General features: G+C 42.4%; 1 protein-coding gene across 2 annotated transcripts; it reads left to right on the top strand.

Moving 5' to 3' along the window:
• Parl (presenilin associated, rhomboid-like) lies at positions 1-25022 on the top strand. 2 transcript variants are annotated; one of them, XM_013033075.1, is made up of 10 exons: positions 1-178; positions 5929-6124; positions 6558-6698; positions 11750-11798; positions 15372-15467; positions 16430-16579; positions 18669-18739; positions 21754-21855; positions 21967-22064; positions 24703-25022. In XM_013033075.1, the coding sequence occupies exons 1-10, from the start codon at positions 54-56 to the stop codon at positions 24812-24814; spliced, it is 1140 nt and encodes a 379-aa protein (XP_012888529.1). In that variant the 5' UTR covers positions 1-53; the 3' UTR covers positions 24815-25022. The 2 variants fall into 2 exon arrangements, with proteins under 2 accessions (XP_012888529.1, XP_012888530.1); XM_013033076.1 differs by lacking the exon at positions 16430-16579.
• The last annotated feature ends 2810 nt before the right edge of the window (positions 25023-27832 follow it).

Here is a 27832-nt window from a genome sequence, read left to right as displayed (position 1 = left end):
TTCCGCGGTTGGAGTTGGTAAGGTCGGGCCATGGTGGGGCAGAGGCAGGGAACATGGCGTGGCGAGGCTGGGCGCAGAGAGGCTGGCGCTGCGGCCGGGCGTGGGCTCCGCCGGCGGGCACCCAGGTCTGTGAGGAGCTCCCCGCTGCCCTGGCCGCCCCGCGGCTGCTCGGACGCAGGTAATGGCCGCCGTTCGGGGCGTGCGGGCCCCGGGCTCCGGAGGGGAACCCTGCGGGGCGGGGGCCGCCCCCTGGCCGCGCCGCCCGGGGCCCCGGCCGCTGTCCTCGGACTTGGCGGGCTTCGGGCCCCGCCGGGCCCCGGGGAGCCCACAGCTCTCATCGAGGATGGGGTCGTGAACTAGTGCGGGCCACTTTTTCACCCGATGGGGCCATACTGAAGCCGGATGGTCACCGAAGCAGGTTTGCGCCGCCGGCAGAATGACAGCTGAGATTTTATCCTCTCAGACTTGATTACCGAGCCTCTCTTCCACGACAGCGTTCCCTTTAACGTGGAAAGCCACGGGAGGGCCAGAGTCGGAGGCGAGCCCATGCTAAGTTCTGAGAGGCTTTCTGGTTTAGAAGTTTAGAGCGTATTTGGTTCCTTAGGTACTTTGGAAAGAAAACCAGCCTAGCCTGCCTTTTGAGATGTATAGACGATCGGTGTTTGCCGATTTCTTTTTTTTAACCTAAGGACGATCTATTTCTAAATTATGAGAGAAAGAGAAACTCCTATTCGTATTGACTTTGAAATACCTTCCAGAATTTTAACCTTCCCGATTTCTGACTTGTTTGGTGTCTTCCTGGCTGGCTGAGACCGGAGGAACAGGAGTTAGAGGGCAGCCTGAGCTACCCAGTGAGGCTACATCAAAACACAAAACAACAATAAAAAGGAATTTCCTGGAGTGTTTGCAGACTTATTTCTCTGCACCACCCTAGTCCTATGAAATCAGAATTAGGAGAAGGATGGGAAGAGTGGAAGAACCTGTATTTCTCATAAGCATGCCAAGTGAATTTATCAGGCATTTTGAAAATCTTGCATGCATTGTTTCTTAACACATTTTATGGAGTTTCTGGCACTAATCTTAAACTTTTGGGGAGACAGAATGAAGTCAGGTGGAGGTGGTGATAGATTTCAGTGGTCCTGATGCTAGTGTTTATTTCAAATCGCATTTGAGATTGCATAGTGTGGGGATAGGGGTAGGGAGGATTGTCTTACTAAGAAGCAACAGATCCGGTCACTGGTTGTGCACCACCTGTAATCCCAGCTATTCAGGAGCCTGCGAAGCCAGCCGTGCAGCAAAGTCCCCTGGTGACTCTGATCTCCAGTTAACCACTTAAAAACTGGAAGTGGGGCTGTGGCTCAGTACAGTAGAGCACTAGCCTTGAGCAAAAGAGCTCAGGGACAACACCAGGCCCAAGTTAAGCCCCCACAACTGACCAAAAAAAAAAAAAAAAAAGCAACAGGTGTGTTCAGTGTTTAAGATTTTAAGTACACATCAAGTACTGGTTATAGAAAGGGCAAGTAAAGTGGGTCGCTGGTGGCTCACGCCTGTAATCCTAACTACTCAGGAGGCTGAGATCTGAGGATTGCAGTTCAAAGCCACCCCAGGCAGGAAAGTTCATGAGACTCATCTCCAATTACCTGAAAACTGGAAGTGGTACTGTGGCTCAAGTAATAGAGTGCTCGCCTTGAGCTGAAGAGCTCAGGGACAGCATCCAGGCCCAGAGTTCAAGCCCCACAACTGATAATAAAAGGGAGAAAGAGAGAGGAAGGAAGGAAGGAGGAACGAATGAACTAGCCCCAGTAAAAATTGGATGCAAAGACCACTTGGAACTACAAAGCCTAAGAAACACATATGATGTTAAAGTTTAACACCTGATTTAAAAAAAATCTTGCCATTTATTTGGAAAACTTGCCATTTGTTTAATAGTTACATGGGAAAATGCAGTACACAAGGGTGTGGCTACGCCTGAAATACAGTATTTGTGCCTTGCCTCTGGAAATAGGCAGTGAAAGTTAATAAAGTATGTAAGTTGTCTTCTTTATAATCTTTAGTAGGGAAGATTTGAGTTCCTATGGTTCTAAAATTAGTATGCTGGCACCGGGAAGGTGGCTCAGAGGTAGAGCACTTGCCTTGCATGCCTTGGGTTCAATTCTTCAGCACCACATAAGCAAAAAGAAAAAAGCTGGAAATGGTGTTGTGGCTCAAGTGGTAGAGCGCTAACCTTGAGCTGAAGAGCTGAGGGACAGTGCCCAGGCCCCAAGTTGAAGCCCCACAAGCAGACCAGGGTGCCGCTCAAATGTTAGAATGCTAGCCTAGACAGTGTGAGGCCCCAAGATCAATCCCCAGTACTCCCAAAACCAAAATGAAACAAAAAACTTAGGAATGCATTTGGCTGTAAGTAAATTGATAGTTGTGTAAAGAGGAACCAGTTAAGACATTTGGAGGCTAACTGACTGCCATCTTTGCTTTCATAGCCAAAAATATCAAGGTTAGTATCAAAATCCTTTAACCTTTTTTTTTGGCATTAAAGATAAGTGCTTCAGCTTTTGGCATTGCATCTCTATTAAAATTAGAAGGGTAGGTGTGTGTAGGTGAGAGATATCAATGATGTTTTTATTAGGTAAATAAAACCATTCCAAGAGGTTCTTGAAAAGAATTCTTCCTAAGTGTCTAAGTGATAGAACCACCCCTTGCCATGTGGCAGGCTGGAAAGTGATTTCTGAGATGTTGAACCAAGGAGTGGAGACAATGCAGAAGAACAAGGGCTCTGTAGGCAAGTATAGTAATAACAGCAGCAAACAAGTCCCTAGGAGCTATTTGAGTGTTTGAGGAAAAGTGGTGAGAGGAAAGAAGAGTATGCAGTATGCTGAATGCATCTTTCCTAGCTACCACAAAAAAAATCAAGTCAGGGAAAAGTGTTAGAATTTAGCTTGGATTAGCTGTTGAGTGTTTACTCAGGGCTATTTATTCATAAAATGTTTACCAGGCTTTGAAGGGATCTCAGAGCAACATTATGATTGGATACATTTAGAACTTTTTTTTTTGGTCCGGTTGTGGGCCTGAACTCTGTCTGGGCCTGGGCACTGTCCCTCAGCTCTTTCAGCTCAAGGCTAGCGCTCTACCACTTGAGCCACAGTGCCACATCCGGCTTTTTTTCTTTTTGCTTATGTGGTGCTGAGGAATCGAACCCAGGGCCTCATGCATGCAAGGCAAGCACTCTACCACTGAGCCACCTTCCCAGCCCAAATGTAGAACTTTTTAAAGTGGGTTTTTTCTTTCTTTGTTTTTACTGGGATTTGAATTAGTCCTTGATAGGCAGGTAAAATGTATTTCTTTGACAGGAATACTTGCTGGGTATTGAGGTGCACACCTGTAATCCATGCTATTTGAGAGGCAAAAATGGCTACAAGTTTGAGGTCAGTTTGGGAAGCTTATTGAGAGACATTGTCTAGAAGTAAATAAGGTTTGTGGCCATACATTAGGGACGTAGCTATAATTCTAACTATTTGGGAGGCTAAAAATGTGAAGATCAAGGGTCAAGGCTAGCCCAATATATTTAGGCACAGTGGCATGCACCTCTCATGCCAAGCTGTGTTGGAGACTAATGGATAGGATTGAAGGTCCAGGCTTGCCCAGGTGGAAAGTCCAAGATACCCAATCTCCAAAGAGGGAAGCTGGGTATATGGAGCTGAGAAGCCTAAAGTAGGCGGATTCCACACCTGGATGGAAAGGGAGACTCTATGCTAAAACTACCAGTGAAAAAATGGGGCTGGAGATGTGGCTCAGCAGTACTGTGTCTGCCTAGCAAGCACAAGGTCCTGAGTTCAACCCCAAATACTGCCTCCCCCCAAAAAAAAATTCTAGAGAATGGAGTTCAGTACTTGCTTAGATGCTGTGGGCATGGGTTCAATTTCATCTCTGTCTTTCTCTCTGTGTCTCACATGTCCTAAATGTTACTTATTTGGAAGTCTAAAATCATAAAATTTGGTGGTACTGGAGTTTGAACTAGTACTTACTAGGCAAAATTTCAAGTCAAATTAGCACCCATCTGTCATCATTACTATGTAATTTCTGAGAGAAGGAGAGAGGGCATTCTAGGCATGAATAGTAACAACAGCATCCTGTAGGCCATGTGAGTGAGTGTTCCAGGAACTGTTGAGTATTTGAGGAAAATTGATGAGAGAACAGATGCTATGTGTTTAGTGTTGATGTTTTAAGTCATCGGTGTAATCCAGCCATAAATAGTTGCACTAGGAATAAAAGATGTTTTTATTTGACAGAGTTGGCTTTTAATAGTTTGGTAAAAAATAAAGGAGAATTATAACCTTTAAATCTTAGTGACCAAAAGATCTGTGGTCTGCCTAAAAGAATAAGGAAGTCAGAAAGTGAAGCTGTTGCCGGCACCAGTGCTTCATACCTATAATCCTAGCTACTCAGGGGGCTAAGATCTGAGGACTGCGGTTCAAAGCCAGCCCTGGCAGGAAAGTTGTGCAACTCGTATCTCCAATTAAAAAAAACCGGAAGTGGCACTGTGGCTCAAGTGGTAGAGCACTCGCCTTGAGCTAAAGAGCTCAGGGACAGCACCCAAGCCCAGAGTTCAAGCCCCGTGACAGACAAGAAGAAAAAAAAGAAAGAAAGTGAAGCTGTTTGTGGGGAAAACAACAACTAAATTTCCTTTTAAATAAGCGATAGAAAAAGCCGGGCGCTGGTGGCTCACGCCTGTAATCCTACCTACTCAGGAGGCTGAGATCTGAGGATCGTGGTTCAAAGCCAGCCCGGGCAGGAAAAACCGTGAGACTCCTATCTCCAATAAACCACCAGAAAACCGGAAGTGGCGCTGTAGCTCAAGTGGTAGAGCGCTCGCCTTGAGCTGAAGAGCTGAGGGACAGCGCCCAGGCCTAGAGTTCAAGCCCCACGACCGACAAAATAAATAAATAAATAAATAAATAAGCGATAGAAACATATCTAAGTAGAAATATTCAATATGTGGCTGGAAATGCAGGGCTAGATTAGGATTGGAGAAACATACTTGAATTATTTAACCATGTATAAGTCATTCTAGTTCCAAAAATGAGTTAAGTTTTGTTTTTATTTTATTTTGGTCATGGGGCTTGAACTCTGGGCCTGGGTGCTGCCCCTCAGCTCTTCAGCTCAAGGCTAGCGCTCTACCACTTGAGCTACAGCACCTCACACTCTGGATTGCTCATGCATGGGACTTTATCAGTTGAGCCATAACTCTACCCTGGGTTTTTGCTAGTTATTTGGAGATGGAGTCTTTCAGATTTTTTGCCTAGGCTGGCAGATCCTCCAGATCTCAGCCTCTTGAGTGGCTAGGATTATAGGCATGAGCCTCTGGCTGCCAGCTACTATAATACATTTAAATGTTGTGCTGGAATTGACTAAACTTCAAATAAGATAAACCTGATTAAAACTGATAGTTTATATGTTGTTTAGGACTGGGAATGTGGCTTAGCGGTAGAATTCTTGCCTCATATGCATGAAGCCTTGGGTTTGATTCCACAGTACCACAGAAAAAGCCGGAAGTGGCGCTATGGCTCAAGTGGTAGAGCAAAAGAAGCTCAGTGACTGCGCCCAAACCCTGAGTTCAAGCCCCCAGGACTGGCAAAAAAAGAAAAAAGAAAAAAAAAGCGGGGGGGGGGGGTCTAATTTCTGTAAGACAAAAGATCTTATATGTAGAGAATGGATACAAACTATTTTATTGATTGATACAAAGTAGTAGTCCAAACTAGTGCTCTAAAGCTGTTAGTTTGTAACTCGTCTGTTCCAGAAAAGTTGAATGTTGTTCCTTTTAATTCTCCCTACATTAGGAGTCCTGGCTCTTTTGGACTTGAGAATGCAAATAAACCGAGATGGTTATGATGCCATTCCATTTCTAATCTGATATTTGTACCTCCTACCCTATAGGTTTAACTTCTTTATTCAGCAAAAATGTGGATTCAGAAAAGCACCCAGGAAGGTGGAACCACGAAGATCAGACACAGGGTCAAGTGGGGAAGCTTACAAGAGAAGTGCTTTGATTCCTCCTGTAGAAGAAACGATCTTTTATCCTTCTCCCTACCCCATCAGGACTCTTGTGAAACCTTTTTTCTTCACTGTTGGGGTAAGAGTTTACATCACTGGCTGTTACCAGCTTGCTGCTACTCTAGTGTTCCAGTGTTTTTGTCCTGCTTCGATTCTTTCAGAACAAGAACAGGGGTGGGTGGCTAGTGGATCAACAGCAACTGGGGTGCTAGACACATGAATTCTGATTACAGAATGAATTTAATAATTGCTTTTAGAATCTAGCCCAGTAATATGTAAGCCTCGGAGGAGAAATTTGTGGGCCTTCTGTTTTTAGTGGCACTAAGTTGGTATTTTGAATTTTAGACCTGTTAGAAACAGACCTGAAGGTTCTATAGTTAATAAAATCGGAAACAAAAAATGTTCTTGTCACCTAATGGGATTTCTGTGTGGCAGGTGAAATATCCTTGGGAAAAGAATATGGATAAATTTCTCTATTAAAATTATTTTGTAATATATTTAATTTTATGCAGTTTACAGGCTGTGCATTTGGATCAGCTGCTATTTGGCAATATGAGTCACTGAAATCCAGGGTCCAGAGTTATTTTGATGGCCTAAAAGCTGACTGGTTGGATAGCATAAGGCCACAAAAAGAAGGAGACCTCAGGAAGGAGGTAAAGATAAACATTGTTTTATTTTAATCACAATTTTTAAAGTCTTTAGAAAGTATTTTTATTTAGTGGCAACAGTCCATGCATGCATAGATGTGAAGTCAGTGTACTCATTCCATGAGTATTAATGAATGTGTTATATGTTTAGGAGTATTGTACTTGACAATAATTTCAAGAGTTTGTCCCTCTACCCATATGCCTCAAAAATGACCACAGAAGCTGGGTACCGGTGCTTAATGCCTGTAATCCAAGCTCCTCCGGAGGCTGAGGTATGAGGATCACGGTTTGAAGCCAGCCCAGGCAGGAAAATCCTTCAGGCTCTTATTTCCAATTAACCACCAGAAAGCTGGAAAGGGTGCTATGGCTCAAGTGGTAGAGCACTAGCCTTGAGCAAAAAGAGCTGAGGGGCAGTGCCCAGACCCTGAGTTCAAGCCCCATGACTGACAAAAAAAAAAAGACCATGGACAGTTTAAAAAATATCTGGGAGCCAGGAAGTGTGGTTGCTGAAGCCTGTAATCTTAGCTACTCACTCAGAGCTGAGATTTGAGGATCACAGTTCAAAGCAAGCCTGAGCTGAAAAATCCCCATGAGACCCTTATCTCCAATTAACTTTCAAAAAGCTGGAAGTAGAGTTGTGGCTCCAAGTGGTACAGTGCTAGCCTTGAGCAAAAGAGCTCAGGGATAGCATGTACACACACAAAAAAAGATTCATGAAGCTCTTTTCAATCATGGTTGGGCACACTGATGTGCACTTGTCACCCCAGAGATTCTGGGAAGCACAGATAGGATTGTAGTCCTAGCTAGCCCGGGCATAAAATGAGACCCTTTTCCAAAAGTAATACAAAAAGAACTGGCAAAGTGGCTAATGCGGTAGAACACCTGACTAGCAAGTACAAGGCCCCAAATTCTACCACCCCTGAGAAGTACCAAAAAGAAATGGGGGGAAAAACGATGGGCATAGTGGTACATGCCAGTAATCCCAATTATTTGTAAGGGAGAAGCAAAAGGATCACAAGTTTAGGATCACAAGTTTAGGCCAACCCAGGCAAATTATCTATAAAACAACAACAACAAAACTCCAGAAGGGCTTGGTGTTTGGCTTAGGAAGTAGAATGCTTGCCCAGCATGATGCATGTTCAGTCCCCTTACAGGAAAAAAAAATTTCAAGACCTTATTCCAGCCCTCTACAGTTTGAAGACCACTGTTAAACTGGCATCACCTTGTTGAATTATTTTAGATAAATACCAGAATCACAGGAAACTTAAAAAAAACAAACATAGGGTAGAACTACCAAGTCAATTTTATTTTTTACTTATCTATTTATTTTGTTGGTACTGGGATTTAAACTCAGGACTTCAAGCTTGTTCTACCCTTTGCTAATAGCTGGTTCTCTACCACTTATACTACATTTCCAATTCTGACTTTTTACTGGTTAGAGATAAGAATCTCCAGGATTTGTCTGTCTGAGCTGGCTTTGAACTGCAATGGTCAGATCTCCTCCTTATGTAGCTAAAGCTATAGGTGTGAACTACCAGCACCAGCTCCAAATTTTTAAAAGCCTCTTATCTGGTTGTGGGGAAGTTATAGCTCAGTGGTAGAACACTTGAGTAGTAATGCTCAAGGTCCTAGGGTTCAACCACTAGCACCACCATCTTTTCAGTGGGATACAAGAAAGAGATGTAAATACATGGAGCATGCACATTTTCCATTTACTTTGTGTGCCAACTGATGGCTCTCTTTCCTCCTGACTTTTTTTTGTTGGTGGTGGTGGGGCTTGAACTCTGGGTCTGGACTCTATTCCTGAGCTCTTCAGCTCAAGTCTAGCACTCTACCACTTGAGCCATAGCACCACTTCCAGTTTTCTGGTGGTTAATTGGAGATAAGAGTCTCACAGATTTTCCTGCCTGAGCTGGCTTTGAACCACAATCCTCAAATCTTAGCCTCCTGAGTAGCTAGGATTACAGGTAGGAGCCACTGGTGCTTGGCCTTCCTGAATTTTTAAAACAAGTTTGCTTCTAGATAAATCTTTCTTAAAAATTTTAAAGTTTTATATGTCAGTATTTATTGGGAACTGAAGCCATAGGTTAATGTGTTTCCAGCTCCATTTTTGTTTTCAAGCATCTTTGGTGTTTTTTTTTTTTTTATGACATATCAGTACTGTTCCAGTTTGGAGAGAGAGTTGAGAGGGTTGATGTTTCCTCTCTCCCCTCACCTGTTTGTTTTTTTATTTTATTTTTTTGCCAGTTCTGGGACTTGAACACAGGGCCTGGGCACTGTCCTAGAGCTTCTTTTGTTCAAGGCTGGCAGTCTACTAGGTGAGGTACAGCTCCACTTCTCAATTTTTTTTTGGAGAGGGGTAATTTATTGGAGATAAGAGTCTCACAGACTTTCCTGACTGGGCTAGTTTTGAACTGGATCCTCAAATCTAGCTTCAAGAATAGCTAGGATTATAGGTGTGAACCACTGGCACCCAGCCCCTGCCCCCTTTTTTAATACTTGTACTGGGACTTGAACTCAGGGCCTCAAATCTATTGCTTAATTTATTCACTCACGGCTGGCACTCTATCATTGGACCACCCCTCTAATTCTGGAGTTTTTTGCTGGTTAATTAGAATAAGAGTCTCTCAGATATATATTCTCAGGCTGGCTTTGAACCCAAGATTCTCAAATCTCAGTCTTCTCAGTAGCTAGGACTATAGGTGTGAGCCAATAGTTCCTGGCTGATGTCTTCCTTACTTTCCCCCTTCCACGAATAATCTAGTCCTAGTCAGTAGAGCCTGAGAAGGAAGCCATGGGCTTTCTTTTTGCTAATGAAACTTTGAAGTTCCTATCCATAGAGGAAGGATGCATTCTTCCGTTTCTGAAGAGACTCATTCAGAAGTATGAGTCCTATTGTAGAGAGAGGCTTTATGCAGAAGAATAATTTATTTTTATGTATTTATTATTTATTTATTTATTTTTATGTATTTACAGATAAAAACAGTAACAGGCAGATTTTTACTTAGTATACTATACTTTAAAAGATAGTAAAACGAATTCCATAATCCTGAGTCACAGGAAGTTACAGGTTTCCAGCACATCGCTGGACTGTGAAGTTCATATATATATATATATGTATATGTATATGTATATGTATATATATGTGTATATATATTATTCAAGGATAGATATTTTAAAATAATAGTTAAACCAATCACAGGTTAGACTATATACAATCCATGCCTGTTTAAGAATGAAGCCTGTTTAAAAAAAAATGCACGCCTGTAATCCAAACTACTCAAGAGACTGAGACCTGGGGTGTGTGGTTTCAGTTGAGGCTGGGCAGAAAAAAATCTATGAGACAACTGCCTCCAAAATAACTCCTAAAACAGCACTGGAGACACAGGTCACGGAGTAGAATAGTAGTCAGGCCACAAGCTAAGCAAGCATAAAGCCTTATATTCAAATCTAATTGACCGGGGGGGGGGGGGGAGGAGGAAAGGCTATAAATATGCATAGAAAATGAAAGTCTTTGAATCTTTGTCATGTCTACTGGTACATGCCTGTAGTCCCTACCATCCGGGAAGTTGTGGTACAAGGACTACTTGGGCCCAGGAGTTCATTGCCAACCTAGGCAACAAAGTGAGATCTTGCCTTAAAAAAACAAACAAACAAAAAACCCACAGCTGGGTGCGGGTGGCTCACACCTATAATTACACCTAGCTGTTCAGGAAGCTGAGATCCACAGTTTGAAGCCAGCCGGGCGCTGGTGGCTCATGCCTGTAATCCTAGCTATTCAGGAGACTGAGAGCTGAGGACCACCATTCAAAGCCAGCCTGGGCAGGAAAGCCCATGAAACTCTTCTCTCCAATAAACCACTCAGAAAATTGGAAGTGGCGCTCTGGCTCAAGTGGTAGAGTGCCTGCCTTGACCTGAAGAGCTGAGGGACAGCCCCCAGGCCCAGAGTTCAAGCCCCACAACCGACCAAAAAAAGCTATTCAAAAAAGCTGCAAGTAGCACTTGGCTCAAGTGTAGAGCACTGGCCTTGAGCAAAAGAAGCTTAGAGACAGAGCCCAGGCATAGAGCAAACCCCAGGACTGGCAAAAAAAAAAAGGAAAGGAAAGCCCTGGGAACCCCATTTACATTTACATCAGTATAAATGCAGTAAAGACCGTCTGAGAGATCATACACATATTAAAATTACAGAAATGAAATCATACATAATCTATAATTTTTTGACCTTGATTTTTCCCCCCATCATAATGAAATCTGGTGGGATGTCAAAGATAGAATATTTTTAATTAAGGAAAATTTTATATTCAGCAATAGAGAAAAATATTTTTGTCAAACTTCAGTAGTTACATTCCACTCTACTTTTCACTCATTTTCCTTTCATTCCCCTCCCCTCCCATCACTGCATTAGTGTAAAGCAGTCCCTAACTACATTTCACTCAAAGATTTCACAATGTATCCCTGACCAACTTAAGATTCTTTTGTCTTGTTTCTGAACCTCAATACTATTATATCTAAAAAAAAAAACGCTAGCAATTTTAGTACAAATTTATTCTCCTAGTTCTAGTTCATGTGAAGGCTGTCTGTGTTGCTCAGGCTCATGTCACACTTGTAGATCACGTAGTACTACCTCTACTTCACTAGTTCACCATCAGGCCCCGCACCTCAGTTAGAATTTTAAAACTAGATAGGACCTTGTTGAATAATAAGGCTGTCTTCTGATCCCCAGATCTCAGCCTCTCAAGTAGCTAGGATTACAGGCATGAACTGCCGATGCCCAGCTACTGTCCAATTTTATATGTCAGAATACCAAGGGTTAAAAATAAAATATCTGAACATTGGTTTTATTTGGAGAATGTAGGCTGTCTATATTAAAAACAAAACCTAAGAACCAACCCCAAAACATGGCCTTTTCCACTCTACCACAAGGTTATTATGTCTATTGGTCATCTATAGTTTTTATAAATGAGGGATCAAGACCACAGGCATTTCTTTCTAGCTTTCACTTTCCTAACCAGGAAGTATTTCATGTACAATGATATGCAATTCTCCTTCTGTTTTAGATTAACAAGTGGTGGAATAATCTAAGTGATGGCCAGCGGACTGTGACAGGTTTGTGTTAGCTTACATGTTTTAGCCTTTCAAGGGAAGAGAAATCAAACCAAAAGGTACAGTATGCCACAGGAAATAACTTTCATACTGTACTCACCAGTGGCTTAGAAGACAGAGTATCTGTACCTATCAAGAATAATGTAGCAGTATGAGAAGTAGTGTAATTACAGCACTGGGAAGGCTGAGGCAGGAGAATCAAGAATTAAAGGCCAGCCTGGATTATCAGAGAGACCCTGACTAAAGACAGAGTAAGGCCAAACACCAACATGTAGTGTGGCATAAAGATTTTTCATAATGATGAGGCCCTGGGTTCGATTCCTCAGCACCACATAAACAGAAAAAGCCAGAAGTGGCGCTGTGGCTCAAGTGGTAGCATGCTAGTCTTGAGCTGAGGAGCTCAAAGACAGCCCCCAGGCCCAGAGTTCCAGCCCCATGACTGACTAAAAAAAAAAGAAACTAAAGGAGACATTGAATGAGTACCTTTTTTTTGTACACAGGATAATATAATATAATATATATTATATGTGTGTATATATATACAAGTATATACACACACATATTATCTCCCCACTTGGCAAAGTTGCCTACAGGGTAGTTGTCTTCCTTTTGATAGGTATAGAAATTGCCTTTAGAAGAACGAGTTTTTTTAAAGGTACAGCTGCAAGTAGTATGTAAGAGAGGCCTGATTTTGAGAGCCAGGTCTAGCTCTTTAGCCAGGTGCTGGTGGCTCACACCTGTAATCCTAGCTACTCAGGAGGCTGAGATCTGAGGATCGGTTCAGCCAGCCTGGGCAGGAAAGTGCAGGAAAGTATGTGAGACTCTTATCTCCAATAAAACACTCAGAAAACTGGAAATGGCCCTGTGGCTCAAGTGGTAGAGTGCTAGCCTTGAGCTGAAGAGCTGAGGGACAGTGCCCAGCCCAGAGTTCAAGCCCCACAACTGACCAAAAAAAAAAAAAGATCCTCTTTAAATGTAAGCATACAGTGCATCACTGATTATTTTGTTCTTTGTTAATTTTGATGGAAAGACAGATAGATCTGACTCTTCAAAGTAACATTGGTGCAATATTTAGTTATTTGAGAAACTTGGAAAAGTTGATTTCTAAGTCTTTGAGAATTATGCAAATAGGAAAGAAGATTTCTAGAGAATAGCAAAATATTTTTTCTCAAACAGGTGTGATACTTAGAGTCTTGGTATTCTTTTCCTATACCTACCAAAGTAGAGAAACAATGTTTATTATTTTTTTCAGTCTGTTTCCTTTGTCTGAAAGGCTTAATTTTACCCACCTTGATAGCTTGGATCAATCTTCAAGCTTATGATTTATTGACATTGTTTCCCTTAGAAAGCACTCTCTTTAGCTGGTGCTGGTGGCTCACACCTGTAATCCTACCTACTCAGTAGGTAGGATTGTAGTTCAAAAAGATTATAGTTCAAAGCCAGCCCAGGCAGGAAAGTCTGTGAGACCTTTTTTTTTTTGGTCTGTTGTGTAGCTTGAACTCTGGCCCTGGGCACTGTCTCTCAGCTCAAGGCGAGCATTCTACCACCTGAGCCACAGCACCACTTCTGGTTTTCTGAGTAGTTAATTAGAGATTGTCTCATGGATTTTCCTGCCTGGGCTGACTTTGAACTTTCAGATCTTAGCTTCCTGAGTAGCTAGGATTACAGGCGTGAGCAAGTGGTACCCGGCTTGCTTTACCACTTTGAGCCACAGTACCATCAGTTTTCTGGTGGTTAATTGGAGATAAGAATCTTATAGACTTTGCTGCCCAGGCTGGCTTTGAACCTTGATGCTCAGATCTCAGCCTCCTGAGTAGCTAGGAGTACAGGCATGAGTCACTAGCACTTGGTGGTTGTCATTTTTGAGGCTAGAAGGTACAATCAAACTCCAAAGCCATAAAGTGACTATCTCTATAATCATGGAAACCTGATTTTATGGTCATAGCAAATTATCCTCAAGTATCTTTTACTCTAAAAATACCAGTCACTATGTACAACAACCTAGACCTAAGAGTACTGTCAGTATTAAAGATGTTCCACTTTCCCAAAGAAAACTAAAAGACTGTAGGCAACATTCACTACTGCTTATTTTCTGTGGGATAGACCTCCTGACATCCTGTCTGCCTCTTTCTCCCCAGATTCGGAACTCCTCATTGGGAGGGGGCACATCACTCTTCCTTGCCTTGCTCATAACTCTCTTCCCTATCCTTTTACCAGTACTGCCTCTCTCACCATCTTTCAAAGGGTTGTAGTCATTTACCAAAGATGGCCTAATGACTGTTACAGTCTCCACTAAAATGATGGAATCAACTCAGTTAAATGCAGTGCAACTTCATTTAATGTACTACTGAAGGAAGAAAAGGTATCTACTGAATAAACTATGTCAGATCACTAATTATACGCATCTTACAACTGATGCATCCTGACTTCAGATAATTAACTAGGAAAAAAAGATCTATGAAAACAGACAGCTTCCTTTCCTCTCACATAAGAGAACCGAACCTGAGCAGACCAGGAATGCTAAGGATAACTCCACGATGTAGCAGAGATTCCACAAAGTATCTTTCACAACACCTTAATAATAACAATAAAATTTCATTTAAAAAGAGAGTATCACACCTACAATCCTAGCTACTCAGGAGGCTGAGATCTAAGGATCATGGTTCAAAGCCAGCCTGGCAGAAAAGTCCATGGGACAATTTTCTCCAGTAAATCATTTAGAAAAAGCCAGAAGTAAAACTATGGCTCAGATGGTAGAGTGCTAGTCTTGAATACAAAGAGGCTCAGGGAGAGTGTCCAGGCCTTAAGCCCCAGGACTGGTGGGGGCTGAAGTCAGTTCTTCCTTTTATTAAGGAAATTGAAAACATTCTTTGCCTATTGTTTAACCAGACACTTCAGTTCCTAAGGTCCTTTAATTCAACAAGTAGATGGATGCCTTTTGCAAAGAGTATGCAATTCCAAAAATTACCTGATTTTTGTTTTTTTTTTTCTTTCTGGTGCTGATGTTGGGCTTGGACTGTGGTCCTCATGTTCTCCCTAAGCTTTTTCACTAAGTCTGGTGCTCTACCACTTGAGCCAGTTGGTTTTGAAGAAATGGAATAGGGTTCTGGGTAAGGGAAGTTAGCTTCTAAAACATTTTCAGTTGTCTAGGAATCCTCTTGACTTTGCCAACTTGTAACAGGTTTTAATATTTTAAAGGCACTTATTTTGTTGTTGTTGGTTGTGGGGCTTGAACTCTGGGCCTGGGCACTGTCCCTGAGCTCTTCAGCTCAAGGCAAGCACTCTACCACTTGAGCCACAGCGCCACTTCCTGTTTTCTAGTGGTTTATTGGAGATAAGAATCTCACGGAGTTTCCTGCCTGAGTTGGTTTTTGAACCATGATCCTCAGATCTCAGCCTCCTGAGTAGCTAGGATTACAGGCCTGAGCTACCGGCACCCGGTTTAATTTTACTACCTCTCTTCAAATACAAAGTACCCTTATGTAATTGTAGTAGAAAATCTCATTCAGGTGGACTTTAGATCAGACTTTCTTTGCTTTTATTTTTAACTTACCTAAATTATATTTCATTTTGTAGGCATAATAGCTGCAAATGTCTGTGTATTCTGTTTGTGGAGAGTACCTTCTTTACAGAGGACAATGATCAGATATTTCACATCGAACCCAGCCTCAAGTAAGTTTGTTTATTTTTGTCAGTTGTGGGCCTTCAACTCATGGACTAGCTGTCCCTGAGCTCTATTGCTCAAGGCTAGTACTCTACTAGTTTGAACCCCAATGCCACTTTGTTTTCTGGGGGGTTGTGGGGGTAGGGGGAGATTGGAAGGGTTGGGTAGGGAAAACAAAAGAGGAGGCAACAATGCTTGATAAGAAATGTACTCATTACCTTGCCCATGTAATTGTAACCCCCTCTGTGAGGTATTTTCACAATTTAAAAAAAAAAAAAAAGAGAAGAAAAAAAAAAGTCTCACGGACTTTCCTGCCTTTCCTGCCCGGGCTGGCTTAGAACGGTGATCCTCAGATCTCAGACTCCTGAGTAACTAGAATTATAGGCATGAGCCACCATTGCCTGCCTCTAATTTGATTTGATTTTGAGGTAGATATAATATGGAAGAAATAATGCTATACAATCTGAGGTATTTACCAGCAATTACATGCATAGTCTGGAGAACAGACTGAACTGCTTGGGACAAGAACTTCATCTCTCTTATTGTTCTATCCTGGGTGCCTGAAATATGACTTAAATATAGTAGATATATAAGTTTTTTTTAATGAATTAAGATCTGCAGTAAGTACAGATTTATTTCTTAGGAGGAGATTTGTGCAGCTTTATAATTGAAATTATTCTGTTTCTAACTTGGTATAAGTACAAGTTGTTTTTCATTGAACTGTGAATTTCCACTGGTTGTTTACAAGTAGAAATAGTTATTAATATATATATATATATGTATATATATATATTTTTTTTTTTTACCACTTTGGAAACTGCTGGCTTAAACAGCTTTTTTATACTTATTTAAACTCTGTGTTTGCATGTTGTGTTTAATAATAATAATAATGAGAAAAGTCTAAAATAGACACTTTTTTTTTAACTTTGTGTTCCACAATTACCAGTTTTCATTTTTCTTTCTTTTATAGAGGTCCTTTGTTCTCCAATGTTGCTGTCAACATTCAGTCATTTCTCCTTATTTCACATGGCAGCAAATATGTATGTTTTGTGGAGCTTTTCTTCCAGCATAGTGAACATTCTGGGTCAGGAGCAGTTCATGGCAGTTTACCTGTCTGCAGGTAATAAGCATCTCTGAGATCATAAGCATTTCCATCTGTCTGCAGAAGGGATAAAGGGAAAGCTTAGAGCCATATTCTGTACACAGTAAGTGCTCACAACATACTTGTTTCTTCACTTCTATGTAGACAAGCATACTATTGATGGATGGCGCTGTTGCCTTCTCTGCTTCTCATTTTGTAGATCTCTGTGAGTTGTTTGGGTATGCTTGATTTTTAAGTGAGTTAAATAAAAGTTAAAGGATATGATGGAATTTAAGCATGCCATTTTTATCTCTCTGGACCTTGATTTCTTTTTCTTTTTGGCAGTCATGGGGCTTGAACTCAGGGCCTGAGCACTGTCCCTGAGCTCTTTTGCTCAAGACTAGCACTCCTACCACTTTGAGCAATAGCGTCACTTCTGGTTTTCTGGAGATAAGGGTCTCACAGACTTTCCTGTGTGGGCTGGCTTCAAATCAAAATCCTCAGATCTCGACCTCCTGAGTAGTTAGGATTACAGGTGTGAGTCACCAGTGCCCGTCTTTGGACCTTGATTTCTTTAGCTGAGGTCTAAGATTTCCAGCTATTTCAGTCACCTGTGAAATAACTTCACACAAGCTCACTTCCCTCGTGTGTTCAGTTTGCAGATTGCTTTAGATGAGAGCAGTGCAATGTGATTGTCTAGAGTAGAGTGTGTTCCATCTATCTTTCTTGCAAGAATTGTGCTGGTGTGGAGCCACTCCCTACTTCTGGTCCTGGAGATGGCATCATCTTTGTATTTCAGTTGAAAAGTGGTTGTGCATGATTCCAGGTCGCTACTATTGCTAAGTTGATAGTTGGTCAATTTTTCCTTAGAGTTACTAATAAATTTATACATTTGCAATAGAGAGCTATTTGCAAATTTTACTTAAAACAGTACAATATAAAAATTTATTTCTAAAGTCGTACATTTAGAAAACATCTAGCTGGAGCAGGAAACTCATGCCTGTGATCCTATCTACTTAGGAGGCCGAGATCTGAGGATTGGAATTTGAAGCCAGCTGGGGCAGGGAAGTCCATGAGACTCCAGTCCCCAGTTAACTGCCAAAAAAGCCAGAAATGGAGTGGTAGCTCAAGTGATAGAATGCTAGCCTTGAGCAAAAAAGCTTAAGAATAGTGCCCAGGCCCTGAGGTTCAAGCTTTAAGACATACAAAAAATAACTATCTGGCAGTTGTTCTGTAGTGAAGAAATCTCTAGATTTGGACTAAGAACCTGTTTATACTACCAGCTAGCTGGGTGAGGTTGCAGAAATGACTACACCTTTCTGCAGATAGTGATACTTAACTTCTTGTAATAGGGTCTTATAAAAAAGAGCAAATAAAAGCACCTGCCACAAGCCCCAAGTTAAGTGCTTAATAGTGTTGATTTCTCATGAGTACTTATCTGGTTCCTCAAAATAGAAGCTAGGCAATCCTTTTGGCCTCTAAGATAAAATACTGTTTTTTCTCTAAATACTAGTTATGTTGCTGTTTTATAGGAAGGATTTTTGTTTGTTGGTTTTTTCTTTAATGAGTCACATTGAGCTCAAATGGTATTGAAGCCAAAGGAAGCTCATGGATCACCTAATATTCTAGCCCAGAGGATTCTGGGACAGTTGATGAGTTTGAGAACTAGCCTTTTCTTCATGTCACAGAAGAAGAAAATGGTAACTGACAGGTAAAGTGGTTGCCCCACCATCACTCAGAAAGTCCTAGCAGTCTTTCTCTGAACCAGCGGGGCTGATGTGCAGGATAGTACTCACACTAGCACCTTAGAGGGATCCAGAGAGAAATCTAACATTGCTGAAACAGGAGGATTATGGGCTTCAAGGTAGCTTGAATTTTAGAGTGAGATCCTGTCTAAAAGCAAATAAAAACAAAACACCCAAAAGATAAACAAAGTATTGACACTATTAAACTGTGTGGAATGGAGATTAAAAAGTGGAAAACAAGGGCTGGGATTATAGCTCAGTGGTAGAGCCATTTGCCGAGCATGCATGAGACATGAGACTTTGGGCTCTATCTTCCCACCACCAAAAACCAACCACACCATTTTTTTTATACTTAAATTATTGAAATATGACTTATTTCTCAGGTGTTATTTCCAATTTTGTCAGTTATGTGTGTAAAGTTGCCACAGGAAGATATGGACCATCACTTGGTGCAGTAAGTATTTCTAATTTAAACAATTTCTAATGTAATTTTAAAATTAATTTTGAATTAGTTTTTAAGTTTAAAATAATTATATACTTACAAGTAGGTTGCAAAATTCATAGTTTTCTATACACCCTTCACCCTGTATCTTACAGAACCACAGTACAGTTATCAGTATAAAGAGATTAATGTTTGACTGATCTGCTTTTAATTTAAGAGTTGATACATATGTAGAACTTTCTAATTATCAGGGTATACAACTTAACCATTGGTCATTTGTATTTATATACTGGAATAGAATACTTATCAAGAAGAGTATTTCAAAGTAGTGATGAATATCTGATCCTCATGAACCAGCACTGGAAAATTCTGGCTAATTACAGATTTGAACCTGGTGCTATTCTGTTCTGCAAAGTTGCTTCTGGGTAGGCAAGACTTGTTAGGTACTTGTGCTGGACCCTAGAGATAGTAGCAAAGATGCTCAAGATCCCTGCCCTCAGCAGTTTATATCCTGGATGCTTAAAATTTTAAATATACATATTTATATAGATATAGTGGATATTTATACTTTTTAGTTCAAAAGCAGAATTCTAGATACATAGAAATCTTTATATAATATTTCTTTCTTTTTTTTTTTTGTCAGTCATGGGTCTTGAACTTTGGGCCTGGGTGCTGTCCCTGTGCTCTTCAGCACAACTCTACTGCTGTACCACTTGAGCCACAGTGCCACTTCTGGTTTTCTGGTGGTTAATTGGAGATAAAAATCTCATGGACTTTCCTGCCCAGGCTGGCTTTGAACCATGATCTTCAGATCTCAGCCTCCTGAGTAGATAGGATTACAGGCATAAACCACCAGTGCCCAGTTATATAATATTTCTTTAAAGACAATACATTTAATTTGTACTTACATATAGTGCATTCAAGTGCATTCAAATAGGAGATTTCATATTTAAAGGAATTCTAAGAACTTTCTAGAAAAAAATTTTTGTGTATGTGTCTGTTTTTTTTTTTTTTCTAATTTGTGTGTTCCTTGGATTTGTTCATACTTGATCTTCCTAATGTGGTCTATATCTTATCTAATGGTATGCATGCTTTCCTGTTTAAGTTAGGAATTTTTGTTTTCTACATAAAAATTGCTGTGTGTGTGTATGTGTGTGTGTGTGTGTTCGTTTGTTCACGTTACCTACCTTATTCAGCAACTAAGCAAGCACCTTTGAAATCAATGAACACCACTAGGTGGAATCAGACTTGAAAGCAAACATCTTTTTTTTTTTTTTTTTACTTTTACTTTCTTTTTTTTGCCAGTCCTGCCACTTCAGGCTTTTTCTGTTTATGTGGTACTGAGGAATTGAACCCAGGGCTTCATGCATGCTAGGCAAGCACTCTACCACTAAGCCACATTCCCAGCCCTAAATTAATTTTCATCTTAATGAAGCTAATATTTGATCTGTCCTTTTTTTTTTTTTGGGTCCGGTCTTGGGGCCTGAACTCTGGGCCTGGGCGCTGTCCCTCAGCTCTTCAGCTCAAGGCTAGCGCTCTACCACTTGAGCCACAGCGCCATTTCCGGCTTTTTTTTTCTGCTTATGTGGTGCTGAGGAATCAAACCCAGGGCCTCATGCATGCGAGGCAAACACTCTACCACTGAGCCAACTTCCCAGCCCTGAAAGCAAACATCTTAAGGCATGCAAAGTTGAGAAATTTTCCAGAGGACTTTGGAGTCTTGAGGGTGGGGAGACATTAGCTAGAAGGATCTAAGAGGGCATTTTCATGAATTCTTTGACAACTTTTTTTTTTTTTTTTTTTGGCCGTTCAGGGGGCTTGAATTCTGGGCCTGGGCGCTGTCCAAGTTCTTTAGCTCAAGGTGAGCGCTCTACCACTTTGAGCCACAGTGCCACTTCCAGTTTTCTGGTGGATAATTGGAGATAGGAGTTTACAGACTTTTCTGCCCAGGTTGGCTTTAAACCGTAATCCTCAGATCTCAGGCTCTTGAGTAGCTAGAATTATAGGCGTGAGCAACCAGTGCCTGGCTTTGGAAAGTCTTATTCTAATTTTATGTATTAAAAAGCTGAAGTCCAAAATTAATAAAATGTGGCAGCATGGAATTTGGAATTAGAGTGGGATTGAATCTCAACTTTGCCACTTATTATTCCATTATTTCTGATTTAAGTGCTTGCTTGGAAAGGAGTACATAGTAAGAAATGTATAGTTGCATTTTCTGTGCACCCGTCAAAATACTCTAGAGACTGAATCCAGCCAAAATCCTCTGTCCTCAAAGTAGAATAATCTTCAAACATTAAAAAAAAAATTTCTTTACCCGTGATAGGGCTTGAACTCAGAGCTTTTCTTGTGTGTGTGTGTGTGTGTGTGTGTGTGTGTGTGTGTGTGTACTGGAGCTTGAACTCAGAGTCTGTCACTTAACTTTTGAGATCAAGGCTGGCAGGCTGGCACTTTACCACTTGAGTCATAGCTCCATTTCCACCTTTTTAGTTGTTAGAGATGTGTCTCAAGGACTTTCTTGTCCTGACTTTGAATTGTGTTCTACATAATTCAGTCTCTGAGTAGTTAGGATTGATTTTTATTCTGTATTATTCCCTACCAGTTATGTCCTAGGAAGATACTGTGAAGGGTGTCTCTTGCAAAACCACATTTTCCTAATGTGAACTCCTAGACTATAAGGAAAATGTTCACTCTCTTTATGAGACTGAACGAATTTCACCTGGATTAAGATAAAACATAACACTTAGAAGCAATTCCGTGCATGTATGTGTTTCTCTGGGAGAACTGGGAGAGCTTTGTTAAACACTGATGGATTGGTGCAGGTGCACACTTAGCACTGTTATTGTAGTGTAGTCAACACTCACAGCTGGTGGTTCTATACCTTACTGTACACTCACAGCTGGTGGTTCTATACCTTACTGTCCTGTCACCTGGCTGACAAGCCCTTGCATTGTGAACCTTTGAGACACACGGAGCCACAGGGATTGTGCGTGGAGTTTGCCGTTCTCCCAGCGTTCGTTCTTTTGTAGTCTGGTGCCATCATGACGGTGCTTGCAGCAGTCTGCACTAAAATCCCAGATGGAAGACTGGCCATCATCTTCCTCCCTATGTTCACCTTCACAGCAGGGAACGTAAGTACCTGGGGGGAGGCCAGGGACAGTAGTGTTTGTACAGTGACTTAATGTCAGTGTTGGAGGAATCAGAGTTGTACCATTTCTGTTCTCTCTTGCTGGCTTTTTCAGGCCCTAAAAGCCATTATCGCCATGGATACGGCAGGAATGATCCTGGGATGGAAATTTTTTGATCATGCAGCACATCTTGGGGGAGCCCTCTTTGGAATGTAAGTGTGAGCAGAAATGATTGTTGAACTGCTCCCTGGGACCCCTGCTTGCCCTCTTCCCTGGCGTGTCTCTTCTCACTAGTGCCGTGCAGACAGGCCAAGCTTGTGGAGTCATTGCTTTGTAGTATGTGTACAGGAAGGATAGTACTGAGCATCTCTTACATTTAGTACTGAGCTATTGAGTACATGGTACTATTGCTCCTCCAGTTTTACTGATGGGAAACAGGCTCAGGACCAAACACATGTTTATCCATAGTCCTGGCCACCCCAGCATAACAGATTGAACAAAAGCAGCATATGGTCACAGCACTTCCATTTGTGTTCAGGTGTGGGTTTTTGCATAAAATGTGGAAGTTGAACAGCAGCTTTATCCTGGAAACTTCCCAGGACTCTGGAGCCCATCTGATAGCCTCCAGCAGCATAGTTGACTATTAGATGGCTCCTTCTACTATTGACCTATCTTGCCTTATATAAATGTTGCTTTTGCCCTTTGTTTAAAAGTTTTATGATGCCAGTGGCCTGTAATCCTAGCTACTCAGGAGGCTGAGATCTGAGGATCATGGTTCAAAGCCAGCCTAGACAGGAAAGTCCATGAGACTCTTATCTCCAGTTAACCATCAGAAAACTGAAAGTGGTGCTGTGGCTCAAAATGGTAGAACGCTAGCCTTGAGTGAAAGATCTCAGGGACAGCACCCAGACCCCAAATTTAAGCTCCACAGGTGACAAAAAAAAGTTTCATGACAATGTAAAACTTTCCTAATTAAAACAGAATAGAAAAATCTGTTCGTAAGTCAAACAGTTTTGCCTATTAGGTGGTGGAACTAAATGCCATTATACCATTTATAATTTTCATGATTACAAAATAGTGCATGTGAGTTCCAGCTTTAGCTTTATGGCAACACATTATAAATAGTAGGAAATGACCTGCTATTAAGTATGAGAAACAGACTAATGAAAAAAGGTCTTTTCTGTGAGCTCTCATGTATGTGTATCAGGATACTCTTATTTCTCCAGCAAGTTTCTCTTCTAATCTCTAATTAGATGGCCATTTTCAGTTTTGAAAGTAATTGGATCAAATATAATTTAAAGCCAAAGATCTAAAGGTAGAGGAATCCTTTCTCTTTGTTGTTTGTTAATTTCAACTCCATTTCATTTACTATATCTAAATCATATCCAGAAGTTATCTTTTCTAACATCTTTAAAATTAATTGGAGCCAGGCACCAGTGGCTTATGTTCGTAATCCAAGCTGCTCAGGAATCTGAGATCTGAATATCATGGTTTAAAGCCAGCCCATGCAGGAAAGTCAGTGAGACTCTGATCTCTAATCAATCCCCCCAAAGTGGAGCTATGGCTTCAAATGGTAACACACTAGCCTTGAATGAAAAAGCTCAAGAAGATTGCCCATACCCTGAGTTCATGCCCCAGTACTGGCGCGCGTACACACGAGCACACGGGAGCACACACAAGAGTCGGGTACAAATCAAGCCCTTCATAAATACACCTTGAGAATATTTTGATATCAGTTTAAATGAAATAGAGCATTTTAAAAATTAGGTGTTGAGAAAAGTGATGATGAACAGACTCTGATGTCTGCCTCAAGGAGTATGAAATCTGGGGCTGCAGGGAAGCAGAAGTACAGATTGCACAAGTAGAAACTTTGTGAGTTGCTGTCTACGCCTATGCCTCCAAGATCCATGCCAGCCTTCCCTGCCTGCGCTCCCTTGAGGGGTGGCAGATAGCCTGAGGTTCCCTGCAGCCTGTGCTGTCCCATTCAGTGCTGCCTTCCTCCGTGCCTGGCTGCTCCCTCTGGTGGCAGGGTGCACAGTAGTTAGAGCCCAGGTCTCTGAGGCAGGTTTGAGTCTCAGTATGATGATTCCTACTTACAGTGCCTGAGAAGTTAATGTACTACAGCTCTCAGAGCTTGTTTCCTTTGCTTATTGTCTCAGTTAGGCAAGCTTTGCCAAGGCATGAGGCTTGGAACACCATTCATGGGGACTGGAAAAGAATTTGGATCCCTAGACCTTGCTGTGTGTAGCACGGAGGAAGATGATAGGAGACATGTCCTCCATTCCAGCTGTCATTAGTAAATTCCATTGACATCTCTTAGGCTTTGCAGCAGTCTGAGCTGGGATAGAAGGTATTACTAGCACCTTGGGCAAATTATTTTCTTTTGAACTAGGCTTCCTCAGGCCTCCACTGGGAAAGCTATACTGATCCTTCAAGGCAGGGATGAGTCCAAAGTCGCAGAACTTCTGCCTCAAATATACAAAACCCAGTTCAAGCTCCAGTACTACAAGAAGCAGTATAAAATTTTCATGTAGTTGCATTCACCCATTGGCCTATCCTACTTCAGCCTTTTATATGCTCTGCATATTAAAGCTAATTCATTTATCTATTAGCAAGTAAATAATCATCTATTTGATGTTTTCGCTGTGCTGGGAAGTGATCCCAGGGCCTCCCACAAGTGCTGTACCACTGAGCTATACCCGAACCCTAATCATCTATTTTAATAAGCTACATAGTAAATATCAGTGGCACTGAATTTTGAAACTGTCAACTTGATATATCATGATGGTACTTATATTTTTATGTCAGACTGCTTGAATATCAGATCTCATTTGTTTTTCTTTTCTCCAGATGGTATATTACTTATGGGCATGAACTCATTTGGAAGAACAGGGAGCCTCTAGTGAAAATCTGGCATGAAATGAGGACTAATGGCCCCAAGAAAGGAGGTGGCTCTAAGTAAAGCCAGGGCTGGCCAGTACTGGTGCAATGACCTGTCTGCTGGGAGCTCCGGGAGTGCCTGCCGTGGGGGACCACGGCCTCGCTCCTGCCCAGAGGACACCCAGCAGCCAGCCTCCCACGCACTGCAAACCGCCCTCCAGTGGATGTTGTCTCAGAAAGCGAATTATGACACAGTTGTGAAATAAAGGTTTATATCTCTAGTTTGTAAATAGAGGGCATGTCTTACCTTTCAGAGCACTGGTGCTACTCCAGCAGCTTGTTTTTTGGTTGTTGGATGTGACAGGCCTGATAGCAACTTAGAGGCCTTTGGGTCTGACATACTCCTTCCCTTGTTCAGTTGACAGTAAAATGTTGAGAGTCTTCTCTCTGGCATAGCCTGAAATAACAACTGCAGTATTTTCTAAATGTTCCAGAGAAAGGTAGTGTTTTCTGGCACTGAGTGGCACATACAAAAGCTATTTTTAGGCTTTGCTTTCTAGGTTAAAACTGTAGCTAAATTAAGCCAGGGAAGTGACTTGGATAAATTCAGACTTGAATCTGAGCCCTGTTGCACTTTACATTTGAAACTGCGCATTCTAATTGAGGCACCCTTCTGAGATGCCAGGCCATGGTAAGCTCGGCCTGCTGCAGTGGATTGAGGTCCCGATGTTAGCCTTGTTCAGGCTGGGTACACTGAGCCATCTGAGCATTGAGAGCTATACTTCCTCAGCAAGATGGGAACCAAATAGCCTGAAGAACATCATGTGGCTAGCTCTTAAAATCCAGTACTTCCAATTCTTTGTATCCTTCTCCCACCAAGCTGGAATCACCTCTGCTGTGTAGTACCACTTACACTTAGCACACATTCTTTCCTAGCAGCCCTTCTGGAAAAGATAATTTTAGCCAAGCCTTTGCTTTGGATGGGGGAGGGGGACTTTGCCACAACATTTCTACGTGTGTTAACAACCTTTTATTAGCTGAGGTAAGATGTTTCCAAAGATGGGACAGGAGGCTGAGTTCTCACGATGTTTACATCTTGCCACAGTCAGAACAGGAAAACAGCCAGTGAGGACATTGGCCTGTGTTCCTGCTCCGTGGCAGTGAAGGGATGTTTAGAAGTCTCTAGAAAGCTAGGAGTAGTGACCTATATCTGTAATCCAAGCACTCAGCAGGCTGAGGCAGGAGGATCAGGAGTCTGAGAGCAGTCTAGGCTACACAGATTCTGTTCCCAAAAAGGTGTGTAAGGTCAAGCTTGGGAGTGTGCTTCAAGAGGTAGATAGAATGCCTGTTGATAGAATGCCTGTCTAGCGTTTTAGGCTTTAGCATGGGTTCAATCCCCAGCACAACAAAAAGGAAAAAAAAATAGAGAAGTACATGAATCATTCCCTCACGTAAAGTCCCTCAGCACTGGAACCTTTGGACAGGGAAAAACCATGCTTCCTAGGAGGGCCTGGGCCTCCTGCTGCCTCTGCGAGGCCTCTCCTACTAGCCACTAGGGCAGTTTGCATTCTTAGCTTGGTTTCTCTGCCAACCCTGATCGCTGCCTTCCTGACTCATGTACCATTTGAGCTGTACGGCCTCGGAAGTGAGGAGTCCCCTGAATGCCACCTGCCATTGTGTAGCCTCCCTCTGCAGTCACGCCCATAGACCTGTTGAGTCTTCCCCTCATTCAATAAATGGCAGCACATCGAGGGGTCCAGGTGCTAGGACCACCCTGTGCACACATCCAGCCCAAGGCATGGCATCACCAACTGCTGAAATGAAGCCAATTTTGGCTTCTCTGTCTCACCTCTTCTAGAACCTTGCTCCACTCATGCCCAGTTTCTGAGCCTATTTGGTGCAGTTCTCATCTCCAGTCCTTGCACTGTGAAGACTTTCAGTGGGTCTGGCCTCTTAAATGTCTTCTATTTCTCCATATGGCTACCAGGAACACTTCAATCATTCCTGTGGTCACAAAAAAAACTTCCTGTGTGGCCACCAAAGCCACCTATCTGCACTCTGCTACCTCTTTCTAATCTTATCCACCCTCTTGCCTCACCATAGGTGTGAATCCAGCCTTCCCTTCCTGTTTGTGCAGCCTTGGCGTAGTCCAGCTTTGTGTCTGGATGCCCAGCACAGTAAACCTGTGGGCACCAGCATTACTCCTAGCACACAGCAAGGACTTTCTTGTTTGATGAATAAAGAAAGAAAAGGGGTTGGGGTGTGTCTCTGTGGCAGAACGCTTGTCTAAGCATGCACAAGGCCCTAGGTCCCCTCCCCAGCACTTCTCTGCAGGAGTATTGAAGACACCAACTTGATGTGCCAGGCTAACTAACCCAGGGCCTGGTACAGAGTTCACAAAGGCATCTTGCTCTGGGCCTGGAGAGCTGGTGCATGGGGCTCCCCTAAGCACACCCCTGCCTTTTTTTTTTGTCTCTTTCCATTCACCTTCTGAGAGTTGGTAGTGGTGGGAGGCTTTCTGATCTCCAGACCCCATTGGCTGTATCTGAATGCCAGTTCAATGAATGTGAATAGGAAGTATACATAGCTGCGTGGTGGGCCATGGCCTGGTCTGCTCTAGACTCCTTTGCTATGATTAAAGTGATGTTTGGAGAGATGAATGGACTGACTGGCAGGACCGAACCGCAGTCCTCTGAGATGCAGACTGGATCTTTTCCAAGTGCAAGCTTGAGAGTGCTGGCTAATTCAGCTTCAACTGTGTTATTGGCAATTGGTCTGCAATGCATACGGAGGATGAATGGGAGACTCAGCCTTCTAGGGTGGCTAGGAAGTTGTTTCTGTTCCTGTCCTGCTCTAAACTGACCTTTAGCTGGACGGTTACCCTCACTTAACTGCATTGGAACAATGGAACAATTATGCACCGAACAGTGGAGACAGGAGCCGTCTCCATCTGCGCCCGCCTCTGCGAAGCCCATTACAGGCTGGGAACTTTGGATCCAAGTTGGGCAAGACCGCGGGCGGCTTCGGGTGCCCCCTGGCGCCCGCAGGCCTTCGGTGGTGCCCGCTCTCCCCCGGCCGTCGCCCGCACCGGCTGGGCGGG

This window comes from Dipodomys ordii, unplaced genomic scaffold (genome assembly GCF_000151885.1).
Source record: "Dipodomys ordii isolate 6190 unplaced genomic scaffold, Dord_2.0 Scaffold162, whole genome shotgun sequence".
Taxonomy (NCBI): domain Eukaryota; kingdom Metazoa; phylum Chordata; class Mammalia; order Rodentia; family Heteromyidae; genus Dipodomys; species Dipodomys ordii.
The sequence above is the reverse complement of the archived record's forward strand: the minus strand, read 5'-3'. Positions and strand labels throughout refer to the sequence as shown.